At 44.6% G+C, this 24,175-nt stretch overlaps 2 protein-coding genes and 1 pseudogene across 2 annotated transcripts; all 3 read right to left on the reverse strand.

The window, feature by feature from the left end:
- Positions 1-5,726: 5,726 nt before the first annotated feature.
- On the reverse strand, positions 5,727-6,576 carry LOC123059117 (protein LURP-one-related 11-like). Its single transcript, XM_044481755.1, has one exon. It carries the CDS (start codon positions 6,459-6,461, stop codon positions 5,952-5,954), a length of 510 nt encoding a protein of 169 aa, XP_044337690.1. The 5' UTR covers positions 6,462-6,576; the 3' UTR covers positions 5,727-5,951.
- A 7,893-nt stretch (positions 6,577-14,469) lies between these two features.
- Positions 14,470-15,256, reverse strand: LOC123063249 (protein LURP-one-related 11-like; annotated as a pseudogene).
- A 6,604-nt stretch (positions 15,257-21,860) lies between these two features.
- LOC123063250 (protein LURP-one-related 11-like) lies at positions 21,861-23,480 on the reverse strand. Its single transcript, XM_044486992.1, has one exon. The coding sequence runs from the start codon at positions 23,402-23,404 to the stop codon at positions 22,823-22,825; it is 582 nt and encodes a 193-aa protein (XP_044342927.1). The 5' UTR covers positions 23,405-23,480; the 3' UTR covers positions 21,861-22,822.
- Positions 23,481-24,175: the final 695 nt, after the last annotated feature.

The raw sequence follows: 24,175 nt of genomic DNA on the forward strand, positions 1-24,175 counted from the left end.
GTCTTTGGTTCAGTGCAGTATCTGCTTAGGCTAAAAGAAGATCTCATGGTGGCCGCATGTGACATTACCGATGTGGGGCCGAAGAATAAACAGTCCTTATTCCCAGAAAGAGTTTGCATACCGGTAATCCCAGTGCCCAGTAAGGCTTTGTTCGGTTAATCCTCTCCCCAAGAGGATTGGAGGGGATTGGCAGGGATTGGTTCATATTTTGACTTGGAAAAGGTTTAAATCCCCCTCAAACCCCTTCAATCCACTCGGATTCACCCGCAACCGAACAAGGCCTAAGTGGTCTGCTCCGGACCCGGGCAAAGAGGAAACAGGAGAAACGTGGGGAGGTGTTGTGGCTAGGAACCACAAGGGGCATGCCCTTATCTCGGTCGGGCGTAGACTTGGCTGTTGCAACTCGGCAGAAGCAGAAGGCGCAACAACTATGATGGGTCTCACAGAATTAGCAATTCATTTCGATGGCCAACTGGTTCTTGAAACGGACAACGCCGGATTTGGACGAGGACTGCAATCTAGTCAGATATGCAGATCAGCCTGTCATGCTGTGCAATCTGACATGAAAAAGGATCCTTTCTACCTTCCCTAGCTCGGAAATCAACATCGTCACCAGGGACAAAAACAAGTTGGCCCACAAACTGGCAGCCATAGCAAGGAGAACAGGCGATTTCTCTATGGTCACTAACGTCCCTTTAGATGCTAGAATTGTAATGAGAGACGAGTAGGTTTCATCCTTGGTTTAAGTTTTGCCATGGTCCTAAAAAGAAAAACTTATTTTAGACAAGTTGATTTTCTAAATTATTAGATTAGGACCCACCGGCTTTCTTTTCTTCCCCTTCAACTTTGTTTCTTCTTCGTTCACGAAATAGATTTACCCAAATTATAAATTCAGCCAACTTTTATTTTGTACGTAGTACCATCATAGATGCTCATGTACACTCATCTCTATAAGGTACAAACTCACTCACCGTATCCCATAAGGAGGGGCAAAGCTTAGGCCTCCTTTGGTTTGGAAGAATTTCATAGGAATTTTAGAGGATAGGATTTTTATAGGATTTTTTTTCTTTAGAGACCTTTGGTTCATAGAAATAGATTCCTATTTCTACATAGGATTGGTTCCTATCCTTCACATTTCATAGGAAAATAAAAATGAGCCTAGACTCAATGGAAAAATTCCTTTGATGTCAACCAAATGACATCTCGTTTCCTATTCCTACTCATAGAATTTGAGATACATGACGTTTTATTTCCTACAAAATTCCTATTCCTATGATAATCCTATCCTATGAACTAAAAGAGGCCTTAATTGGGGTTGAACTGGGTTGTGGCTCGTCCAGGTTTTTGCATTTTCTTTTACCAATGCTTCGCAGCCCAGTCCACCACATGCAGGCTGGAGGCTGCAGACCCTCATCCCCTTTACACGACGTGAGAGTTATGTCTCGCATTAGGCGAGACGCTAACTGCTCTTGCTTAAGGATTTTTCATATCCTGTAGCAGCTCGGCCGGCCCATTTTTTTTCGATTGCTGCCACGCCAAGTTCGCTCGTGAGCGGTCGATCGGTTCGCTAGTTCGACTCTGCTTCATTTGTTTGTTTTCCTTCATTTTTTTGTTTCTTCTCTGGTTTTCTTATTTTTTCAGTTTTCTCAGTTTTTTCTTTTTCATTTTCTTTTGTATCTTTCCCTTCTTCTTCTTCGATTTATTGTTTCTTCATTCTTTTTGCATAAGTTTCTTCTGTTTAACATTTAATTTGGTTTATTTTTATTTATTTTTTGATTTATTCTACATTTTTTGAATATATTAACAACATTTTTATAAATACATATTTAATTTTTTAAATACATTGTCAACTTTTGTATACGGATTTTTTACAATTTCTAAATGCTTGACCAACATTTCTAAAATTCAAGACAAGCATTTTTTGAATACATCATCAATATTTTTTATACATTTTCTTAAAATGCTTGATTAACAGTGTTCGTATATAAGGATTAACAATTTTTTAATACATGATCGACATTTTTTGTATACACATTTTTAATATTTTTCAAATGCTAGATTGACATACAAGAGTAGCATTTTTTCTATACATTTCCTTAAATGCTTAATTAACAAAATTTTCATATAAAAAGATTAACAAAATTTTCATACATAGTGAACAAGAAATTCTATACACATTTAACATTTTCCAAATGATTGATTAACATTTTTCAAAAACTTTTTCATTTTTTTCAAATGCTTGATTAACATTTTTATACACATGATTATTATTTTTCATCATTTTTACATCGTTAAAAAAATTCTATACACATTTATCATTTTCCAAATACCTGATTAACTTTATCAAATACTTGTTCAACATTTTTTCAAATGCTTGATTAACATTTTTATATAGATCATAAAAAATTCATCATTTTTTAATAGATGGTCCACATTTTTCATTTCCCAAATGCTTGATATTTTTTTTTCAAATACTTGTTCAACATCTTTCTAAATGCTTCATTAACATTTTTATATACATGATAAAAACACTTCATCATTTTTTTAATACATGATCAACAATTTTTCTATACACGTCCAACATTTTTCTGAATGCTTGATTATCATTTTTCAAATAATTGTTCAATATTTTTAAAGGTTTTTAGAGTGTTTTTTATAACACATATATTTAGAATATTTTAAAGCATAAAGAAAAGTGCAAAAATAAAGTAAAAGACGGAAACATGAAACATAAAAAACAGAAGAAAGAGGTTGTGGCCTCCCGCGCGCGTGGGACTGCCCATCTTGCTCCCCCCTTCAGCAAGTCGAAAACCAGACTCGCCGAATGCGTGATATAGGGGCACCCTTTACACGACCGGTTCAATCCTGAAGGATCCGTCCGAAATCACTAATTAAGGAGTATTCGTTGCAAAGAACACGCCACTTTCCCATGTCGCGACAAGTGGCGCATATGCAGCGCGCCACTTGTCGCAACCGGGGAGTTTTCCCTTTTTTCGTAGATTCGTTTATTTAAAACGCTTTATCTTTTAAACCGTGCGTCCAAATCTCGAACCGTTTTCACCATTGGATTCCTTGCGTCGAGATCTTTAAAACTAGATCCCATGTTGATAGGTTTCGACGAACTTTTTTTCATGAAAAAAACCGGACGAAAAAAATCAGGCGAAAAAACCGAACCGGGAGTATGGTTTTTTCCCTTTCCGAAAGAGGCACACCCGTGCCTCTCGCGAAATCACACCCGTACCTCTCGTGAAAGCAAAACCGTGACTCTCGTGGAAGGAAAAAGAAATAAAAAATGCGTCTTTTTTTCCGTTTCCGAGAGGCACGGCCGTGACTCTCGTGAAAGCACAACCGTGCCTGTCGCGGAAACAAAACCGTGACTCTCACCAAAAAAAACAAAAAACGCGTCTTTTTTTCCTTTTCCAAGAGGCACGGCCGTGACTCTCACGAAAGCACAACCGTGCCTCTCGCGGAAGCAAAATCGTGACTCTCGCGAAATAAAAAAAACAGAAAATGTGTTTTATTTTTAACTTTCTGAGAGGCACAGCCGTGACTCTCGCGAAAGCACAACTGTGCCTCTCGCGGAAGCAAAACCATGACTCGCACAAAAGAAAAAAAAATAGAAAACACGTTTTTTTCCCGTTTCCGAAAGGCACGGCCGTGACTCTCGCTAAAGCACAAGCGTGCCTCTCGCGGAAAAAAACCGTGACTTTCGCAAAAGAAAAAAAACACGTTTTTTACGCCTTAAAATTTTTTTTCCAATTTTTTTTGATCAAAAAGCCAAGGAAGACCGGGGGAAAACCAAAACATCACAAAAACCAAAAAAAACCCGTCTAAAAAGCCGAAAACGCGTGCGGAAAAATAAAAAAACAAAGTCTAGAGAAAGCGTCCAGAGCATGACACGTGGCAAATGACCGAGAGCGCGCCAAGTGGCGTTGATCGTTGCGAGGCTTCCGAAGGAGCGCTTGTTAACTAGTTGCTCCCGGATCCGTCCTTGCACGAGCAGGCCGCTAGGTTTAGCATTGGTAGTTTCCCTAATAAAAGGTTTAGCATGGGTAGTTGGTAGGGCAGTTGCACATGACAGGGAGCAGCCAATGCACGTCGACATCTCGCACGCACCCTCCTCCTCGTCCCATGTTGACTCGCCGTAAGTGCCTGCTTGTCCTACGGGCACCGACCATGAGGTCCGGCCATCCATCAGAGCTGACGACGCGCGAGTGGAGACACAGACAACGAGCTCTACTCTCTGCTACGCAGACACGTACGCACATGCTTTTTTTTTCCTTTCCCCCAAAATATACCAATTTTCCTATAGGTTGCCGGCGTAGCATTTTAAATTGTCTAAAATCAATCATTTAACGAACAAAAACTACTATGCACTGACTATACCACCCAAAATTACAGTATAGTTGAAATTTTGACAATGTGTATCAGTTTTGGCAACATCTATACTAGTTTCTGAATTTAGCTCGTGATAGGGTGAAGGAAATACAGGTTTCAGAGTAGCATACAAACAAAAGCGTAGTTCATGCAATTGATCCTGGGGATTTACAATTTCGCAAACACCTAGATGATTTCAAAGTGTAATTTGCTACCAGTGTCTTTCCAATGTAGTTAATTTGTTCCATGGATTCTTCATGCTAAACTAGTTGGTTGTGGAATTTAACCTTGTTTGACAAAAGACAGGCCACCGCCATGGGCTCGAGTTCTTCTTCTTCTTCTGCGCCGATAGGCTCAAGTTGTCGCGTACATCCGATCCCGACCAGCCGGCGAATTATTCCAACCTTGGGAGGGAGGGATAGAGATGGCCTGCTCCTTTCAAGCCGCCTTTAATTTTCTTTTCTGGCAGCTATCTCCCTCGCCGTCTCCGCATACACTCTGTACTTCGTTTTCCTCGATAAATTGACTTGGGTTAATTATGTTGGCACATACATACGTCGTTTTAGTAGGCTGATGTTGATGTGCACTCCTATTTCTTCTTTGCGTTGAAGTTGCCATGTGTCCTATTGAACTTTCTCGTGCGAGCCGTTTTCAATGCGATAGTTGCTCGCTGCGCCTCCAAGTGACAGTGACTGGGTAACATTTTTGTGTGTGTCAGCCTCCAAGAGGCCAGCGAGGTGGCGACTAAATTCAGTACTCTAAAAGATTTCTCAGTTTATTCTGTGAAGGACCATCAAGTCTTTTGTTGGAGTTTCGTATGCTAACATTGTGTGCTTGTGGAATCATGCACCTTTTGATCTCAACAGAAAAAGTGCATGCACTTTTGGGTGTGTGATGGGGTAACCAGAGGGATGTATATTATCCGACTAGGATTTTCAAAGGGCCACGATTTGACGGAGAAACATGACATCTTGCTTGTGCCTTCTAAGTCATGAACGAAGACCAAAATAAACACCACAGTACAATCTATTACTCCTCTGTATCTAAACATAAGACCTATATTTAGATACAGAGGGAGTGGGCACCCAAAGATTTATAGCCTAATTTTGATGTCAACATTTGCCAAAATCAAAATTACCAAAAGTTGGCAACTTTTTGGTGAGATTGGCAAAAACAATTGGTAACCAATCAATCATTAGTCAACATTTGGTATTTGCCAACATTGGCATCAAACCAATTATGTTGTTATACTACTTCTGTTCCAAAATATATGACGTTTTGGTACAACCATGGTATCATATATTTTAAAACGGAGGTAGTACAAATAATGAAGAATTTTGCTACCCCGCAAAGAAAAAAATGATGAACTTTGCTTCTCTCTGTTACAACCATGGTATTGAAAAACCCTTTGAGAAAGGGTCAAAAAGCATACACCAAAAAGAGTCACCATGTCCTCGGCTTGGGCAAAAGCTTCCTAAATTGTTCGTCTGAAGAAAATAGTAGCACGAACCACCTACCTAGAGAATTGAACCAGAAGAAGAGGATTGTCATTTCATCCATCCATGCATCACAATTCACAAGGAGCGGTTGATGAGGCCACGCACGACGACCAAGCCCAGGGCGAGCAGGTGATCCACCTCCGGCGCCACCGTAAGCGTCAGCACGTCCTCCCCCAGCACCACCCCGGCCGACGTCTGCTTCCGCGCCACCTCCGCCATGACCGAGCCATCCACGCCGCGGACTCTGTACTCGGGCTTGCGCGCGCCGGAGCACCCGTCGATCCTGTAGCACGTCCTCGCGCCGCCGTGCATCGCCACGGCGGCCCCGCCCTTCTCGGCCCGCCGCACGCTGAACCACGGCGTCGCTTCCTCGTCCTGGTGGCCGTTGTGGGCGCACCGGCGGACCTCCCACCTCTTGAACATGCCGAAGCCCTTGCGCCTGATCGTGATGAGGGCGTTGCCGGCGCGGTCCATGAGGAGGACCTCGCGGCCGCCCCTGCAGCCGTAGTTGTCGACGCGGAAGGTGACTGCGCCGTCGGGGCCGTACACCGCGCAGCCGTTGCCGTTGAACACCAGCGACTTCATCCACACCGTGTACGCCTGCTGGCCCTGCCGCTGATCATCGGAGGACGACGGCGAGGTGGCCGCAGGGAGGGCTGGATCTTGGCCATTGAAGAGAGAACGAAGAAGAAGAAGATTGCTCTGCTCGGCTCGGCTCTGCTCTGCTGCTGCTGTTTGGCCTATTTATTCAGGATGTGCTCTGAAGTAGACTGCTTCGTTCGTTATTCCGTGTCTGGTAGTTAATGGCAGTGTTGTGAGCGGCACCAAAGTTGTTTATGCTCCATCTACTCATGTTTAGTGATTCACCCAGGAGTTGAAACATGGATATATAATTAAACCACAATGCAATGCAATGCTGAACATGTGTGTGTGTGTGTGAGATCAAGTTTAAAAATGGATGATCGAAACGTACTATTTGGATGATCGAAACGTACTATATGTCAGAAAATAGATTGTTGTGTTTGGCGAGCAGAAAGAAAGCAGGCATGTAGCCATGTACATTTTTTTTTTGAGCATATGTAGCCATGTACATTTGATCAAGGAAGGATAAGTACTTGCACCTAATCAATTAATTAAGCGGTCGGGCCAGTTCGGTTTTCTCTCGTTTTCCATCAAGTGTTCATGACCGTGGGGCGACAGTCTTGAGTCGCTGTGTCCCTCCCTTGTCTCATGTCAGGCCCTCAACTTTGTTTTGTTTACAACAACATCACTCTATGTATGCACACTGCAGAACTGCATAAGATTTTGTTAATTTTTTTCACGGAAAGCATAACTGCATAAGAATAAGAAGCTGTGATTTTGATTTTACTCATGCTCTTGCTGGATTAGTGAAATCGGGCTCGAGCTCTGACCGCAAATGGATATGCAAGCCTCCGACTCCGAGCATACAACTGAGAGATCAGCTACTCCCTTCGATTCATACCACTTGTTTTAGATTTGTCTATATACGGATGTAGTATCACTATTCAATTAGTTTCGAACTCACAAGGACAATGCTGCTGTGTTAAACAAAGCAAGGCCTACCATAAAACTGAGAGGGGTTGAGAGGGAAGTTTGTGCAGACCAGCAACTACAACTCTGGGACTGCTAATAACGGGTATTGGACATATTTTCCAGAAAGAAAGCTCCGGGAGCTTAGAGCATCTCCAGTTGCGTCCCAGGAAGGCCTCCCCAGGCTATTTTCTCGCGCCGGCGCCGAAAAACGGTCCAGTCGCGTCTCCAGGAGCCCGATTTTCGCCGGCCTGGGCCGAAAACAGCGCCGGCGGACTCAGTCCGAACCCGGCGTGCTGGGGGCGCCCGGGGGCGCCGGGGCGAGCTGTTTTGGCGCGAAAAAGCCGCGGGGCAGCCGCGTCAGCGACACGGCGCCTCGTCTTCCCCCAACGGCCTCGGTTTCCGCGGGGAATCAATGGCAAGGCTGCCACCGGTCAGCCTTACCATTGATTCCTCACGGGCGGCGCATCACGTGACGGCGAGCCGACGCCTCCCCTCCCTCGCACGCGTTCACACGGGCGCAGCGCGGCTATATAGCCGGTGGCCTCACTCGCCTGTGCCCATACCAGCCCCGCCCCTCGCCGCCGCCCAGCCCCTCCCTCTACCTCTCCCGAGCGCCGCCGCCCAGCCCCTCCCTCTCCCTCTCTACCTCTCCCGAGCCCCATGACGCCGCCGACAACCACACGGCTTGGACGGCGTACTTCGAGCGCCGCCAGCGGCAGCGGTTGGCATCCACCAACAACGCGTCGGTGGTCGGCGACCAGAAGAACAGCGAGGGGCGCCACCTGTGGTGGGGCGTCCCCGGCCGCACACTCGAGGGCGTGCTGATGCACCTCGAGGGCGGCAACAACCTGCCGTTGGCGTACCCGGCGAGGACGGCCGCCCCGCCGCACCACCGACGCGTCGGGCCATGGGCGCCAAGGAGGTTCGGGTCCTCCTCCTCTTCTTCCTCCTCGCGCTCTTTCTCTCAGTCCTCTGGTGCTTCGGCCCTGCTCGGCGTCATGGCCGAGCCCGCGGCAGAGATGCCGCTCGGCCGGCGCACTCGCAGCGCCGGCATCGTCATCAACGAGGGCGGCCGGCGCGCCTCCTCGTCGGCTCCTCCTCCGCGCTTCGTCAAGCCAAAGACAGAGCCGGGCTCGCGCCGGTGAAGACGGAGCCGGGGCTCGCGCCGGCGAAGAAGGAGCCGGCCGCGCCGGTGAAGACAGAGCTCGACGACGACGACGCGGCCCTGGAATGGGCGCGCAGGGACTCCATAGCGACGGAGAAGGAGCGCCTGGAGAAGGCGAAGGAGCACCAGTGCGCCGCCCTGCGCCGCTTCGCGGAGCGCCGACGCGGCCGCGACGAAGGCGGGGTCGTCGTCATCTGCGACAACGACGACGACGACGCACCACTGCCACCAGCCCGCGTTGGCGACGCCGGTCAGGGGTCCACCAGGGATGGCCGCGTCAAGCAGGAGAAGTCCGACGACGGCGGCGACGATGGCGGCGACGACGGCGACTACTCGGCGTTCAGTCAGTTTCTCTTTTAGTTTAGTTATTATCTATTTTGCTATGTAATGAAAACCGGCGAACATGTCTAATATATGCCCAAGTTTGCCGAAATTTATCGTGTTTCGCCGAGCTTCGCCGAAATTTATTGTGTTTTGCTATACAAATTTTATTTTCAAACGTGCCTGGGGGCGTCCTTGGGGCCGGCGGCTGGGGACCAACTCGCCCCCAGACCCAATTTTTACGCCGGCTCACCCCCAGGCGGCGATTTTAGGCGCGCTCTGGGGGGCCAACGGCTGGAGATGCTCTTAGTAGATACAGAGGTGTGTGATGTACATGTCGCATCTTGGAAATTAAAGCCAGATAAAAGGGAGAACACATTTTAGTCAAGGACCTTCATCTAAACTGTACTCTTGACCCTTAGTACAAATAATATTTTGATTCTCCCTGCAAAATAGATAAATAATGGCGGTTTCAAATTTTGAATAGCGGGCCGGAGTTGTTAGTTTTGCACATGTCATACATGTTTGAATTTGGATATGGAAATTTAATACTCCCTCTGTTCACTTTTATAAGACCTTAAAGACATTTCAGACAAGGTGCAAATTAGCTCATTTTCAATTGTCTGAAGCGACTTATAAAAGTGAACGGAGGGAGTAGTTGAACTCATATATGGATATGTTGAAGAACTGGTATATACACTTTTTGGAAAAGAATTTTTTATTGTCAGTAAGATATGTGGTGCTTGAGAGCCAAGGGAAGTCAGCGGATGTCCAACTGCCTTCCTTTTCTTTCTTCCCTTTTTCTAAGTCAGTACTGAATTTCCTCGCTCAAGTCCTTTTCACCACAAAAGTTTCCATACAGACCAAGTTGGGCCTGGAGCCACATGTTGCTACTCATTTCCGTCCTCTCTGCGCATATGTTAATATATGTGGATGCTAGTGCCAATCAGGGAAAATTTTCCATGGGACCAGCGAGATTATAAAGCATTGGACTTTCATGTAATGTTGCTGTTTACACGAGTACATACATTTTAATGTGCGAGGCAACAAGCTTATTGGTCAATAAAGTATTTTAAGTTCTCCATGCAACAATCATGTCATTTTCAAGCATAGACATTTACTGGTGTATTGCACTAAGGCTCGTAATTGTTTTAAAAGTTAGTGATAGTGCTAACATAGGCGGAGCTAGGTATAGTACAACCATCTAATTTGGTACACTAGACAACTAACATGGTGAAGTCCCTGTGTCCTGCATTCCAATTTATCATGTAATTTTTGGAGGAAACAATTAATCATGCAATTTTTACAAACTAATCTTTTATATAAGAGTATATAATGACCGCCTTTTGGTTACAACTGCGCACAACGGGGTTACATTTTCAGACAGAGGGTGTACAGTGTTATATTTGACAACATCTGTAATAACTTGTGAACATGCTCATGATAGGATGAAGGAAAGAAAAGTTGTCTCTAAAAGTAGCATACATAAATAAGTGCAGGTTAATGCAATCGAGCATAGGGATTTGCAGTTTGCTAAATACCTAGATGATTTAAGAGTGGAATGTGCTACCATTGTCTTTCTAATGTAGTTAATTTGTTCAACAGATTCTTCAAGGGAAACTAGTTGGTTGTGATATTTAGTCTACCTTGACAAAATATAAGTTTGTTGGAAATTTAATCATCTATTGGCACATTGCATGCTCTTGATGAACCTATAAATATATTCTAAATACAAGCAAAGAGGGTATCCAGCGACGGAGACTCCACATTATGATGGGGGGTGGGGGGGGGAGGGGGTTCCATCATAAACAATGTAGTAATGTCTATGCTTGCTTAGCAAAAAAGGGCGGCATGGAAGATGATGAGATTCATGAGAACTCCCATATAGTTTCTCAACCCAACAGGCCGATGGATCTTCCAATGTCCTTTCCATTGAGTCCAACATGTTAAATTGTGTCTGTTTAGTTGTCTATTGATGTTAGCATACTTGTAAGTTTGTATGATGGAAAATTATGCATGTCAGATCTTCCAATGTCCTGTCCATTGAGTCCAACATGTTAAATTGTGTTCGTTTAGTTGTCTATTGATGTTACCATACTTGTAAGTTTGTATGATGGAAAATTATGCATGTCAAACTATGAACTAAAACTGTAAGGCTAAGAGATCCTATCTCCATTGGGAATTTTAAAAAGAAGTTATAATTTGCTTGTTACATGTGATCGGGCCATTTATTTTCAGTCCCAGGCCAATTGTAGTATTTTCTTCCTACCAGCTATTGCTACATTTGACCTTTGAGTACTTTACTTCTTGTTTGTATTTTTTGAATTTAGTTTTGTTCTCCGGTTGCCAGCACTCGACGAATTAGGCGAACTGGAGGTGGAGGTAGTGGCTTATGGCATCAACGACCAAGAGTCCAAGTGCACCAGCAATTTACTTCAGAGACCGCTAGCTTCACAAATGTGTTTAAGCCATTTGCAAGGGATCAGGATATGGTGATTTGAGGAGAGTTGTGTCTTTTATGTGAATATATAATGGCTTTCTTATATACATAATTAAGTGGTTTATCCTAAGCTTTTTGTGTCTGTCTGACCGTCTGTGTTACCTGGGAGCGCGGAGGACGAATAGATGTGTAGTAGAACCATATTTTATCTTTGAGCTATGTTGATCTTGGGGAACGTAGCATGCAATTTCAAAAAAATTCCTACGATCACGCAAGATCTATCTAGGAGATGCATAGCAACGAGAGGGGGAGAGTGTGCCCACATACCCTCGTAGACCGAAAGCGGAAAAGTTAGTTTAACGTGGTTGATGTAGTCGAACATCTTCTCGATTCAACCGATCAAGTACCGAACGTACGACACCTCCGAGTTCTGCACACGTTCAGCTCGATGACGTCCCTCGAACTCTTGATCCAGCAAAGTGTTGAGGGAGAGTTACGTCAGCACGACGGTGTGGTAACGGTGATGGTGAAGTGATCCGCGCGCAGGGCTTCGCCTAAGCACTACGACAATATGACCGGAGGAGTAAACGGTAGAAGGGGGCACCGCACACAGCTAAGAACAATTCATGTGTCTTAGAGGTGCCACCGCCCCCGTATATAAAGGAGGGAGAGGGGAGGAGGCCAGCCTAGGGGTGTGCTAACTGGGAGGAGTCCCACTTGGACTCCTAGTCCAATTCGCCCCCCTTCCTTTTATTAGAGAGGGAAAGGGGGAAGGAAAGGGAGAAGGAGAAGGAAAGGGGGGATGCGCCCCCTCCCCTAGTCCAATTCGGACTCCTCCCTTGGGGGGGGGGCACCATTGTGGGCTGCCTTGCCTCCCTCATATGGTCCATAGGGCCCATATCTTCCCCGGGGGGTTCCGGTAACCCCCCTGGTACTCCGATACGTACCCGATACATTCTGAAACACTTCCAGTGTCCGAATACTATCATTAAATATATCAATCTTTACCTCTAGACCATTTCGAGACTCCTCGTCATGTCCGTGATCTCATCCAGGACTCCGAACAATCTTCGGTCACCAAAACACATAACTCATAATACAAATCGTCATCGAACATTAACGTGCTGACCCTACGGGTTCGAGAACTATGTAGACATGACCGAGACATATATCCGGTCAATAACCAATAGCAGAACTTGGATGCTCATATTGGTTCCTACATATTCTACAAAGATCTTTATCGGTCAAAGCGCAATGACAACATACGCCATTCCCTTTGTCATCGGTATGTTACTTGCCCGAGATTTGATCGTCATTATCTTCATACCTAGTTCAATCTCTTTAGCGGCAAGTATCTTTACTCGTTCCATAATACATCATCCCGCAACTAACTCATTAGTTACATTGCTTGCAAGGCTTAGCATGATGTGTATTACCGAGAGGGCCGAGAGATACCTCTCCGATACTTGGAGTGACAAATCCTAATCTCGATCTATGCCAACCCAACAAACACCTTCGGAGATACCTGTAGAACATCTTTATAACCACCCAGTTACTTTGTGACGTTTGATAGCACACGAAGTATTCATCCAGTATTCGGGAGTTGCATAATCTCATAGTCAAAGGAATATGTATAAATCATGAAGAAAGCAATAACAATAAAACTTAACGATCATTATGCTAAGCTATCAGATGGGTCTTGTCCATCACATCATTCTCCTAATGATGTGATCCCGTTCATCAAATGACAACACATGTCTATGGTTAGGAAACTTAACAATCTTTGATTAACGAGCTAGTCTAGTAGAGACATACTAGGGACACTATGTTTTGTCTATGTATTCACACATGTATCAAGTTTCCGGTTTAATAAAATTCTAGGATGAATAATAAACATTTATCATGATACAAGGAAATATAAATAACAACTTTATTATTGTCTCTAGGGCATATTTCCTTCAGCTAAGACCTGAAGTGAATGAACCCTTACTGCTGCTGCTGATGTTGATACGTCTGTAGCTGCTCACACGTGTAAGAATAATTATTTTTCATGGCGTAACCTAAGATACCCATGGTGAATCATTTTCCTGTTTGAGATTCAATAGGTGAAATGTGAAAGAACGTGCGGTGAGCATAGCAAGCATTTTTGGTAGAGAGAAACCTAACAAATTCTAGATGCAACTGTCAGGTATGTTGTGGAAAATGTGAGCTGCTACACAATGAAGATGATGCAGAATCGAACAAACAGACGGGCCTGATTGATGGTGAACTAGACGTGGAGCTGCATTTCTGGTCAACTGACAGACGAGTGTGCTATCACGAATTGCGTGGACATGGCGTGAGTGAGATCATGTGGCGAGGCATTGCCATGGACAGGTGGGCTCAATTTTATCCTTTTCTCCGATTATCAGGTGTGTAAATTATTGCAACCTTTTGGGAGGGAGGGAGAGAGACGGGCTGCTGCTCGCCTGCTCTTTTTCAAGCCGACAGCTATCTTCGTCGCCGTCTCTGCGTAGTGGTCTTCCGCTCATTGTACACACTTTGTACTCCGGTTTCCTTGAAAAAATGACTGAGTTTAGTAAGGCTGGCAGTGGCACGAACATGGTTTTGGTAGGCTGATGTTGATGTGCGCTCTTTTTTTCTCTTTTGCGTTGAAGTTTTTTTTTTAATAAAAAGACTGTAAGGGAACCCCCTACGGTATATTGGTGCAACAACCCCAAATTGCAAGTACCATGCCTTGAACCTGGGTGGGTGGGAAGGCATCAACCCCTTCCCACCACTAGGCTATGCCTTAATCTGCTTTTTGCGTTGAAGTTGTGGTGTGCCCTATTGAACTTTCTTTTTGTGAAAGGCATTTTCAGTGCGATAGCTGCTTGTTGCGTCTGCCAGTGAACAGTGACTGGCTAACGTTTTTGTGTGTGTTAGCCTCTTCTCCAAGAGGCCGACGACTAATTTATTCTGTATTCTAGAAACATTTTTTATGCCTCTCCATTTATTCCGTGTGGGATCATAAAGTCTTACATTGGAGTTTCATATGCTAACATTTGTGTTTCATTGTACAACTAAACTAAGAACTCCCACAAACTGAGGATAACACACGGATAACCTGGAAATCGAACACATCCAAAGATGTGTTGAAACTATGGTCGTGAAATAACCTTTGAGAAAGGGAAAAAAGTAGTCGAGCATACACCAAAAAGAGCAATCATGTCCTCATTCTGGGCAAAAACTTCTGAATTGTTCGTCAGAAAAAATGGTCACATGAACCACCTACAGCGTTCCTACTCTCAGAGACCTGAACCTGAACTAGAAGAAGAGGGTCACAAGGAGCGGTTGATGAGGCCACGCACCACGACCATACCCAGGGCGAGCAGGTGATCCATTTCCGGCGCCACCGTCAGCGTCAGCACGTCCTCGCCCAGCACCACCCCCGCCGCCGTCTGCTTCGGGGCCACCTCCGCCACGGCCGCGCCATCGACGCCGCGGACTTTGTACTCCGTCTTGCGGGCAGGGCACCCGTCCATCCTGTAGCAGGTCCTCGCGCCGCCGTGCATCGCAACGGCGGCCTCGCCCTTCTTGGCCCGCCGCACGGTGAACCACGGTGTCGCCTCCTCCCCCTGCTCATACCGGCAGACCTCCCACCTCCTGAACATGCCGAAGCCCTTGCGTCTGATCCTGATGAGGGCGTTGCCGCCGCGGTCCATGAAGAAGACCTCGCGGCCGCCCCTGCAGCCGTAGTTGTCGACGCGGAAGGCAACGCTGCCATCGGGGCCGTACACCGCGCAGCCGTTGCCGTTGAAGACCAACGACTTCATCCACACCGTGTACGCCTGCTTGCCCCGCTGGCCCTGCCAGTGATCATCGGAGGACGGCCGCAGGGAGGGGCTGGATCTTGGCCATTGAAGAGAGAACGAAGAAGAAGAAGATTGCTCTGCTCGGCTCGGCTCTGCTCTGCTGCTGCTGTTTGGCCTATTTATTCAGGATGTGCTCTGAAGTAGACTACTCATCTACTAGTACTGTAGTACGAGTGAGCATGCGATTAGCAACACCATTAGTGATTCATCCAATAGTTGAAACATGGATATAATTAAACCACAATGTAATGCAATGCTGAACATGTGTGTGTGTGTGAGATCAAGTTTAAAAATGGATGACCGAAAGGTACTATTTGGACCCATATATGTCAGAAAATAGATTGTTCTGTTTGCCGAGTACTCCCTCCGTTCCTAAATATTTGTTTTTCTAGACATTTCACATGACTACTACATACGGATGTATGTAAACATATTTTAGAGTGTAGATTCACTCATTTTGCTTCGTATGTAGTCACTTGTTGAAATGCCTAGAAAGACAAGTATTTAGGAACGGAGGGAGTAGAAAGAAAGCATGCATGTAGCCATGTACGTTTGCTCATGGAAGGATAGGTACTTCCACCTAATTAATCAATTATTATGCAGTCGGGCCAGTTCACTTTTCTCTCGTTTTCCTTGTCTCATGTCAGGCCAGCGATCGACCCTCAACTTTGTTTACAGCACCACTTTAAATCCACACATGGCACAACTGCATAAGAATAAGAAGCTGTGGTTTTGGTTATATCCGTACATTTTTTTTTGCGAGTGACTAAAAAAAAGCTGCTTGCACAAACGGCTGCTTGGATCAATGACAGAAAATGAACAATTCCGAGTATATATAAAACTGAGAGATGAGCTACCACAAGGGCAATGCTGGCTGCAGTTTTAAACAAAGCAAGGCCTACCATAAAACTGGGAGGTTGGGAAGGAGGCTTAGAGCATCTCTAGCAGACTCCGCATAGATGATCAAACTCGTAGAATAGAGCAGTTTTAACATGGCCTGATTAACTCTTACCTTCTTACCTCACATGTAAAAAGAGGAGGTAAGAGGGACCATGCTAAAATTTGCCCGTAGAATAACTATTTTTTACAGTTTCAATCAAAAAACAGGCCCGAACAGATCCCTTAAAATCGTCTGACCCTTAGGACTTATGGAGATCAGCAACAACGACTCTGCCAATAATGATGCGTAATAACTATATATATCGTGCGACAGGAGATCGACTCCTGAAGAGTTAGTAGCGATCCCCATATCGTTATTCTTAGCATGCAAAAACCGTGCGTACACATAGATGCTACCTACTGTATTTTGCAAAACTGACCGAGCCTCCAGGTGTGGACGATGGAGAAGTCATTTCTTTCTTTCTTTGTGCGTTTATGTGGCGTGCTACGTGTTGTCTACGTGTGGAGCAGCTGAACTAGCTGGCTGGCAGAGAGCAAGGCTCCGTGTAGCCTCAGTTTAAGATCTGGGATTGCACATACAGTATTATCCACAAAGAAAGGATTGCACATATTGTTAGTTTTGCATATGTCATGCATGTTTGAATTTGGATATCAAAATTTAATGGTTCAACTCATATGTGGATACTTTGAAGAATTGGTCTGTTTTCATATAAACATTTTTTGGAAAAGATTTTTTCTTGACACTAGGATACGTGGTGCTCGAGAGTCAAAGGGTGTCAGCGGATGTCCAAGTGCCTTCCTTTCCTTTTTTTGAGTTAAAATTAGACTTTATTTATTTGGAATAATCAGTACATCGTTTCTGAGGATCATTACAATTTCATTGATAGGCTCCTCAAACCATTCCAAAGTCACAGAAAATCTAGCTAATCTAGCAAGTTCATGAGCTACTTTGTTTGTCTCTCTATTACAATGTTCGAATCTAGTCACAACAAAATCACATGCATAGTGAAAACAGTCATCAAAGATTGCCGCCGCCGCACCCGCTGATTGTGCTCCGTCCTACATGGTCTCAATCACCTCCATATTGTCTGAGTTGATGATTATGCGGTTACATCCCGCTCTTTGTGCCAAAGTTAAGCCAAATTTCAGGACTAAAGCTTCTGCCATCAGAACATAGGTACAATATTTGATCTTTTCATTTCCTCCCGCAATAAACCTACCTTTGTCGTCTCTCAAGACTGCTCCCATCGTCCCCGTCAGCATGTCATGATCAAAAGACGCGTCAACATTTAGTTTCACGAAGCCCCTAGGAGGGCAGTACCAACCCCCCTTTCTTATGGACGCTCTTGGAGATGAAGCATTCACAAAATTTGATGTAAGGGCCATGATCCCCATTGATATCTGAGTTACATTCTGAGTTAATTTCTTATGCACCAATTTTTGTCTTTCCCACCATAGATACCAAGCTAATATAGCTATCATTTCTCGTACATTTTGGAAACCCATAATACTCAAATCTTGATCTGGGAGAAGTAAAAGATATTCCAATATCGCCTCTCCAGCACGATAAACCTTGCAGGCTTTGTTAATATTCTCGTCCATCCCAAGCCTCTTCCAAACCTCACTTGCTTTACTACATAGGAACAACATGTGTTTCGTATCTTCTAGACCCTGAGGGAAAGTAGGGCATATGGGCGAGACCTTCATGTGTCTATTAGCAAGTGTTACTCGACATGGGTGGGTGCCATGTAAAGTACGCCATATAAATTTTTTGACTTTTGCCGGACAAGCTAACTTCCATATCTTACACCATACAGGGGTAGTGGTAGTTCGTCCCATCCTGATAGAATATGTTAGTTTACTTCCATACTGATAATTTCACTCCACATAATAAGCAGACCATACCGGAAACAACCCATTTTTTGTATTACTCCAGGCAATGAAATCTGCCATATCATGTTGCGAAGTGGGATTGAAAGAATCCGTTGTGCGTCAATGGGCCACATAGTTTGTCTAATCAGGGCCTCATCCCATTTACTGGAGACAGGGTCAATCAAATCAACCACTTTTGATAACAATTGTCGCCCCTCAGGGGTCACAACTTTCCTGGTGGAAGTGCCTTCCTTTTCTTTTTTCCCTTTTCAGTGCTGAATTTCCCCGCTCAACTGTGACCCCCCAAGCTCCTATTCACCACGAAAGTGTTTTCATATAGATCAAGTTGGGCCTGGAGCCACATGTTGGCACTCAGTTCCGTCCTCTTTGCACATGTGTTAATATATGTGGATGCTAGTACTAGTCAAAGGAAATTTTCCATGGGACCATTCAGATTGCAAAGTATTGGACTTTCATGTAACGTTGTTGTTTACACGAGTACACAATTTTTAATGTGCAAGGAAGCAGGCCTCAATGAAGTATTTAAGTTCTTCATGCAACAGTCATGCCATTTTTTTCTCTGAGGGAAAACAGTCAGTGTCATTTTCAACCAGACAGGCCAGTTCCGTTGTCTCTTGTTTTCCATGAAGTGTTCAGGACCGTGGGGCGACAAACTTAAGTTTTTGTGTCCCCCCTTGTCTCATGTCAGGCCCTCAACCTTGTTTTGTTTACAGAAACATCACTTTATATACGCACACTGCAGAACTGCATAATGATAAGAAGCTGTGATATTGAGTTTACTCATGCTCTTGCTGGATTATTAGGAAACCTGCCTCCAACTCCGACAGAAAATGGATATGCTGAGACTCCGAGTATATAAAACTGAGAGATCAGCTACCACAAATTAATTAGCTTCGAACTCACAAGGACAATGCTGCTGTGTTAAACAAAGCTAGGCCTACCATAAAACTGGAAGGTTGGGACTTGGGAGGGAAGTTTGTGCAGACCAGCAGCTAGGAGTACAACCCTGCTAATAATGCAGCGTAAACTATATCGTCGCAACGGGAGATCGACTTCTGAGGAATCAGTAGCGATCTCCATATTATTCTTCCGAGCGCGTAAAATCCGTGTGTACACATGATACCTACCATATATTGTAAAACTGATCGAGCCTCGAGGTGTGGACGATGGATAACTCAGTGCTTTCTTTCTTTGCGCGTTCATGGTATGATACGAGTTGTCTAAGTGTGGAGCAGCTGAACTAGCTAGCCAGTACAACAGACAGAGAGGAAGCCTCAGTTTAAGAACGGGTATTGCACATACCTGCTAGAAAGAAAGGCTCCGGGAGCTTAGTAGATACACACACGTGTGTGAGTACACGTCACATCGTGGAAACTAAAGCAAGATAAAAGGGAGAACACATTTTAGGGGCGGCCCATTTTAGTCAAGGACCTTCATCTAAACCATACTCTTGACGCCTAGTACAAATAATATTTTGATCCTCCCTACAAAATAGATAAAGAATGGCGGATTCAAATTTTGAATAGCGGGGCCGGAGTTGTTAGTTTTGCACATGTCATACATGTTTGAGTTTGAATATGGAAATTTGACAGTTGAACTCATATATGGATATTTTGAAAATTTGGTTTGTCATTGTGTATAAACTTTTTGGAAAAGTTTTTTTTAGTCAGTAAGATATGTGGTGCTCGAGAGCCAAAGGGAGTCAGCGGAGTGGATGTCCAAGTGCCTTCCTTTTCCTGCTTCCCTTTTTCTAAGTTAGTACTGAATTTCCTCACTCAAGTCCTTTTCGCCACAAAAGTTTCCATACAGACCAAGTTAGTCCTGGAGCCACATGTTCCCACTCATTTCCGTCCTCTTTGCCCATGTGTTAGTATACGTGGATGCTTGTGCCAGTCAGAGAAAATTTTCCTTGGGACCAGCGAGATTGTAAAGCATTGGACTTTCATGTAACGTTGCTGTTTACACAAGTAGACACATTTTAATGTGCGAGGCGGCAAGCTTATTGGTCAATACAGTATTTTAAGTTCTCCATTCAACAGTCATGTCATTTTCAAGCATAGACATTTACCGGTGTATTGCACTAAGGCTTGTAATTGTTTTAATAGTTAGTGATAGTGCTAACATAGGCGGAGCTAGGTACAATACAACCATCCAATTTGTTACACTAGACACCTAACATGGTGAAGTCCCTGTGTCCTGCATTCCAATTTATCATGTAATTTTTGGAGGAAACAATTAATCATGCAATTTTTACAAACTAATCTTTTATATAAGAGTATATAATGACCGCCTTTTGGTTACAACTGCGCACAACGGGGTTACATTTTCAGACAGAGGGAGTACAAATATTATACTTGACAACATATGTACTTCTGAACATGCTTATGATAGGATGACGGAAAGAAAAATTATCTCTAAAACTAGCATACATAAATAAGTGTAGTTCATGCAATCGAGCATAAGGATTTGCAATTTGTTCAATACCTAGATGATTTTAGAGTGGAATGTGCTACCATTGTCTTTCCAATGTAGTTAATTTGTTCCACGGATTCTTCAAGTGAAACTAGTTGGTTGTGAAATTTAGCCTTTCTTGACAAAATACAAGTTGCTTGGAAATTTAATCAGCTATTAGCACATTTCACGCTCTTGATGACCCTCTAAATATATTCTAAATACAAGCAAAGAGGGTATCCAGCAGTGCAGACTCCACTTAGAAGCAAAGAGGGTATTCATAAACAATGTAGTAATGTCTATGCTTTAGAGCCTGAAGTGAACATTTCAGGTTGTACCAGCTTAGAAGAAAAGCCCGGCACGGAAGATTATGAGATTCATGAGAACTCCCATATAGTTTCTCAACCCAGCAAGACTAATGTTTCTTCCACTTATGAGCTTCCAATGTCCTTTCCATTGAGTCCAACATGTTAAATTGTGCCCGTTTAGTTGTCTACTGATGTTACCATACTTGTAAGTTTGTATGATGGAAAATTGTGCATGTCAAACTATGAAAAGAAACTGTAAGGCTAAGAGATCCTTTCTCCATTGGGAATTTTAAAAAGAAGTTATAATTTGCTCGTTAGTTGTGATCGGGCCATTTATTTTCAGTCCCAGGCCAATTGTAGTATTTTCTTCCTAGCAGCTATTGCTACATTTGAGCTTTGAGTACTTTGTTAGATGATGGTGTAATTTTTGCAGCATTCTTGTTTATATTTTGTGCAGTTAATTTTGTTCTCCGGTTGCCAGCACTCGACGAATAAGGCGAACTGGAGGTGGAGGTAGTGGTTTATGGCATCAGCGACTTGGAGTCCAAGTGAATTAGCAGTTTATTTCAGAGACCGCTAGCTTGACAATTGTGTTCAGTCGGCTCGCGAGGGATCAGGAGATGGTGATATGAGGAGACTTTTGTCTTTTATGTGAATATATCCTAAGCTTTTCGGTAGCTGTCTGACCGCCCGTGTTTCCTGGTAGTGACGAAGCACGAAAGGATGTGTGCGAGAACCATATTGTAAACTTTGAGCCATGCTGAGACCTGAAATGAATGAATCATGCTCCTCCGGCTGCTGATGTTGATACGTCTGCAGCTGTTCATATAGTGTAACAATAAAAAAAAATCATGGTGCAAGATAAGATATCCATGGTGAATCATTTTATTAAATAGATGAAATGTGAAAGAAGGAGAGGTGGGTATAGCAAGCCTTTTTGATAGAGGGAAACCTAACAAATTCTGGATGCAACTGTTCAGGTCTGTTGTGGAAAATGTGAGCAGCTACAAAATGAAGATGATGCAGAGTCACTCAGGTCTATTTTTGTTTGTTAAAAAAGAATATCAGCAAAAATCTTGATGAAATGGACGGGCCGTATCGATGGTTTGAGAAGGTCAGAGTTTGAGATGGTCAACTGGCAGACGAGTGTGCTGTCGCCAATTGAGTGGAAATGGCGTGAGCGATATCATGTGGCCAGGCACCGCCATGGGCAACTGGGCTCATTTTTCTCTTTTTCTCCGGTTATAGGCTCAAGTTCATATTGGCCACCACTTGTCACGTATTGTACATCTGAGCCGGTGAATTATTCCAACCTTTTGAGAGGGAGGGAGATAGACGGTCTGACGCTCGCCTGCTTTTTTCAAGCGTGCAGCTATCTCTGTCGCCGTCTCTGCGTACTGGTTTTTCGCTCGTTGTACACACTTTGTACTCCGGTTTCCTCGATAAATTGGCTGAGTTTAATAAGGCTGGCAGTGGCACGGACGTCGTTTTGGTAGGCTGATGTTGATGTGCGCTCTTTTCTTCTTCTTTGTGTTGAAGTTATGGTGTGCCCTATTGAACTTTCTTTTCGTGCGAGACATTTTCAGTGCGACAGCTGCTTTCTGCGTGTGCCACTGCCAGTGAGTGACTGGCTAATGTTTGTGTGTGTGTCAGCCTCTTCTCCAAGAGGCCGGCATTTTTGGTGCCTCTCAATTTATTCTGTCTGAGACCATAAAGTCTTATATTGGAGTTTCGTAGGCTAACATTTGTGTTTCATTGTACAACTAAACTAAGTACTCCCACAAACTAAGGATAACACATAGACAACTAAACTAAGTACTCCCACAAACTAAACTAAGTACTCCCAAAGATTTATACAATCACTGTATAACCTTGTTTCATCGTGTTGAAACTATGGTAGTGAAAAACCCTTTGAGAAAGGGAAAAAAAGTCATACGCCAAAAAGAGTCACCATGCCAATCTGGCATCATGGGAAAAAACTTGCTGAACTGTTCGTCAGAAAAAAATGGTCTACGTTGCTACTAACTAGAGAGACCTGAACCTGAACTAGAAGAAGAGGGTCACAAGGAGCGGTTGATGAGGCCACGCACCACGACCATACCCAGGGCGAGCAGGTGATCCATTTCCGGCGCCACCGTCAGCGTCAGCACGTCCTCGCCCAGCACCACCCCCGCCGCCGTCTGCTTCGGGGCCACCTCCGCCACGGCCGCGCCATCGACGCCGCGGACTTTGTACTCCGTCTTGCGGGCAGGGCACCCGTCCATCCTGTAGCAGGTTCTCGCGCCGCCGTGCATCGCAACGGCGGCCTCGCCCTTCTTGGCCCGCCGCACGGTGAACCACGGTGTCGCCTCCTCCCCCTGCTCATACCGGCAGACCTCCCACCTCCTGAACATGCCGAAGCCCTTGCGTCTGATCCTGATGAGGGCGTTGCCGCCGCGGTCCATGAAGAAGACCTCGCGGCCGCCCCTGCAGCCGTAGTTGTCGACGCGGAAGGCAACGCTGCCATCGGGGCCGTACACCGCGCAGCCGTTGCCATTGAAGACCAGCGACTTCATCCACACCGTGTACGCCTGCTGGCCCCGGCGGTGATCACCGGAGGACGGCGGTGAGGGGGCCGCGGGGAGGGGCTGGATCTTGGCCATCGCGAGAGATCGAAGAAGAAGAAGATTGCTCTGCTAGGCTGTTGATGCTGCGATGATTTGGACGGTGGGAGCAGTGGTTGGCTTCACCTATTTATAGAGGGATGCCTGAACTACTTTGTTTGTTATCCCGTGGCCGGATTAGTTAAAGGCAGTGTGTGCATCACGCTCACGCGCTTAGGATAGAATAGTGCTGTACTGGATTACTAGTTGTTTATGCTCCGTCTTGTACTGTATACAGTCAGCATGCGATCAGCATCACGTTTAGTGATTCATCCAACAGTTGAAACCGCAATGTAATGTAATATCGCGATTAAAATTGGATGATCAAAACGTACTATTTACAGATTGTTGTGTTTGGCAAGCAGAAAGAAAGCAGGCACATAAGATAGGTACCTGCACCTAATATAATTAAGCAGTCATTTAGTTTCCCCTCGTTTTGCATGGATAATGGGGCAATATTCTTCAGTTGTCATCCCCATTTTCTAATCATCCGTCCGCGTACGTAGTATGGATGCTAATACTAGTAGTATGCGCTCATTGATTATATATATGGTTTAGATGTGAGTCAACGATGAGTTCTTTGGTATACATAGCTAACCAACGAGGAGGGATCAGATGCTGTACGATCTCGGGCCTTCCCATCGTTTGTCTTTTGTAAAGTGGGGATGCTACAAGTACATTCTACACTCTATACACGATGGCACATATATATCACACACGTGTACCTTACCTCTCTTTCATTTTGCATGTGTTTTTGGTGTGGTGAGAATC

Source organism: Triticum aestivum, chromosome 3A (assembly GCF_018294505.1).
Source record: "Triticum aestivum cultivar Chinese Spring chromosome 3A, IWGSC CS RefSeq v2.1, whole genome shotgun sequence".
NCBI lineage: Eukaryota > Viridiplantae > Streptophyta > Magnoliopsida > Poales > Poaceae > Triticum > Triticum aestivum.

Bases quoted from the DNA above. Each gene is read 5' to 3' on its own strand.
- LOC123059117 (XM_044481755.1), bottom strand. From the start codon at position 6,461: ATGAAGTCGCTGGTGTTCAACGGCAACGGCTGCGCGGTGTACGGCCCC.
- LOC123063250 (XM_044486992.1), bottom strand. From the start codon at position 23,404: ATGGCCAAGATCCAGCCCCTCCCCGCGGCCCCCTCACCGCCGTCCTCC.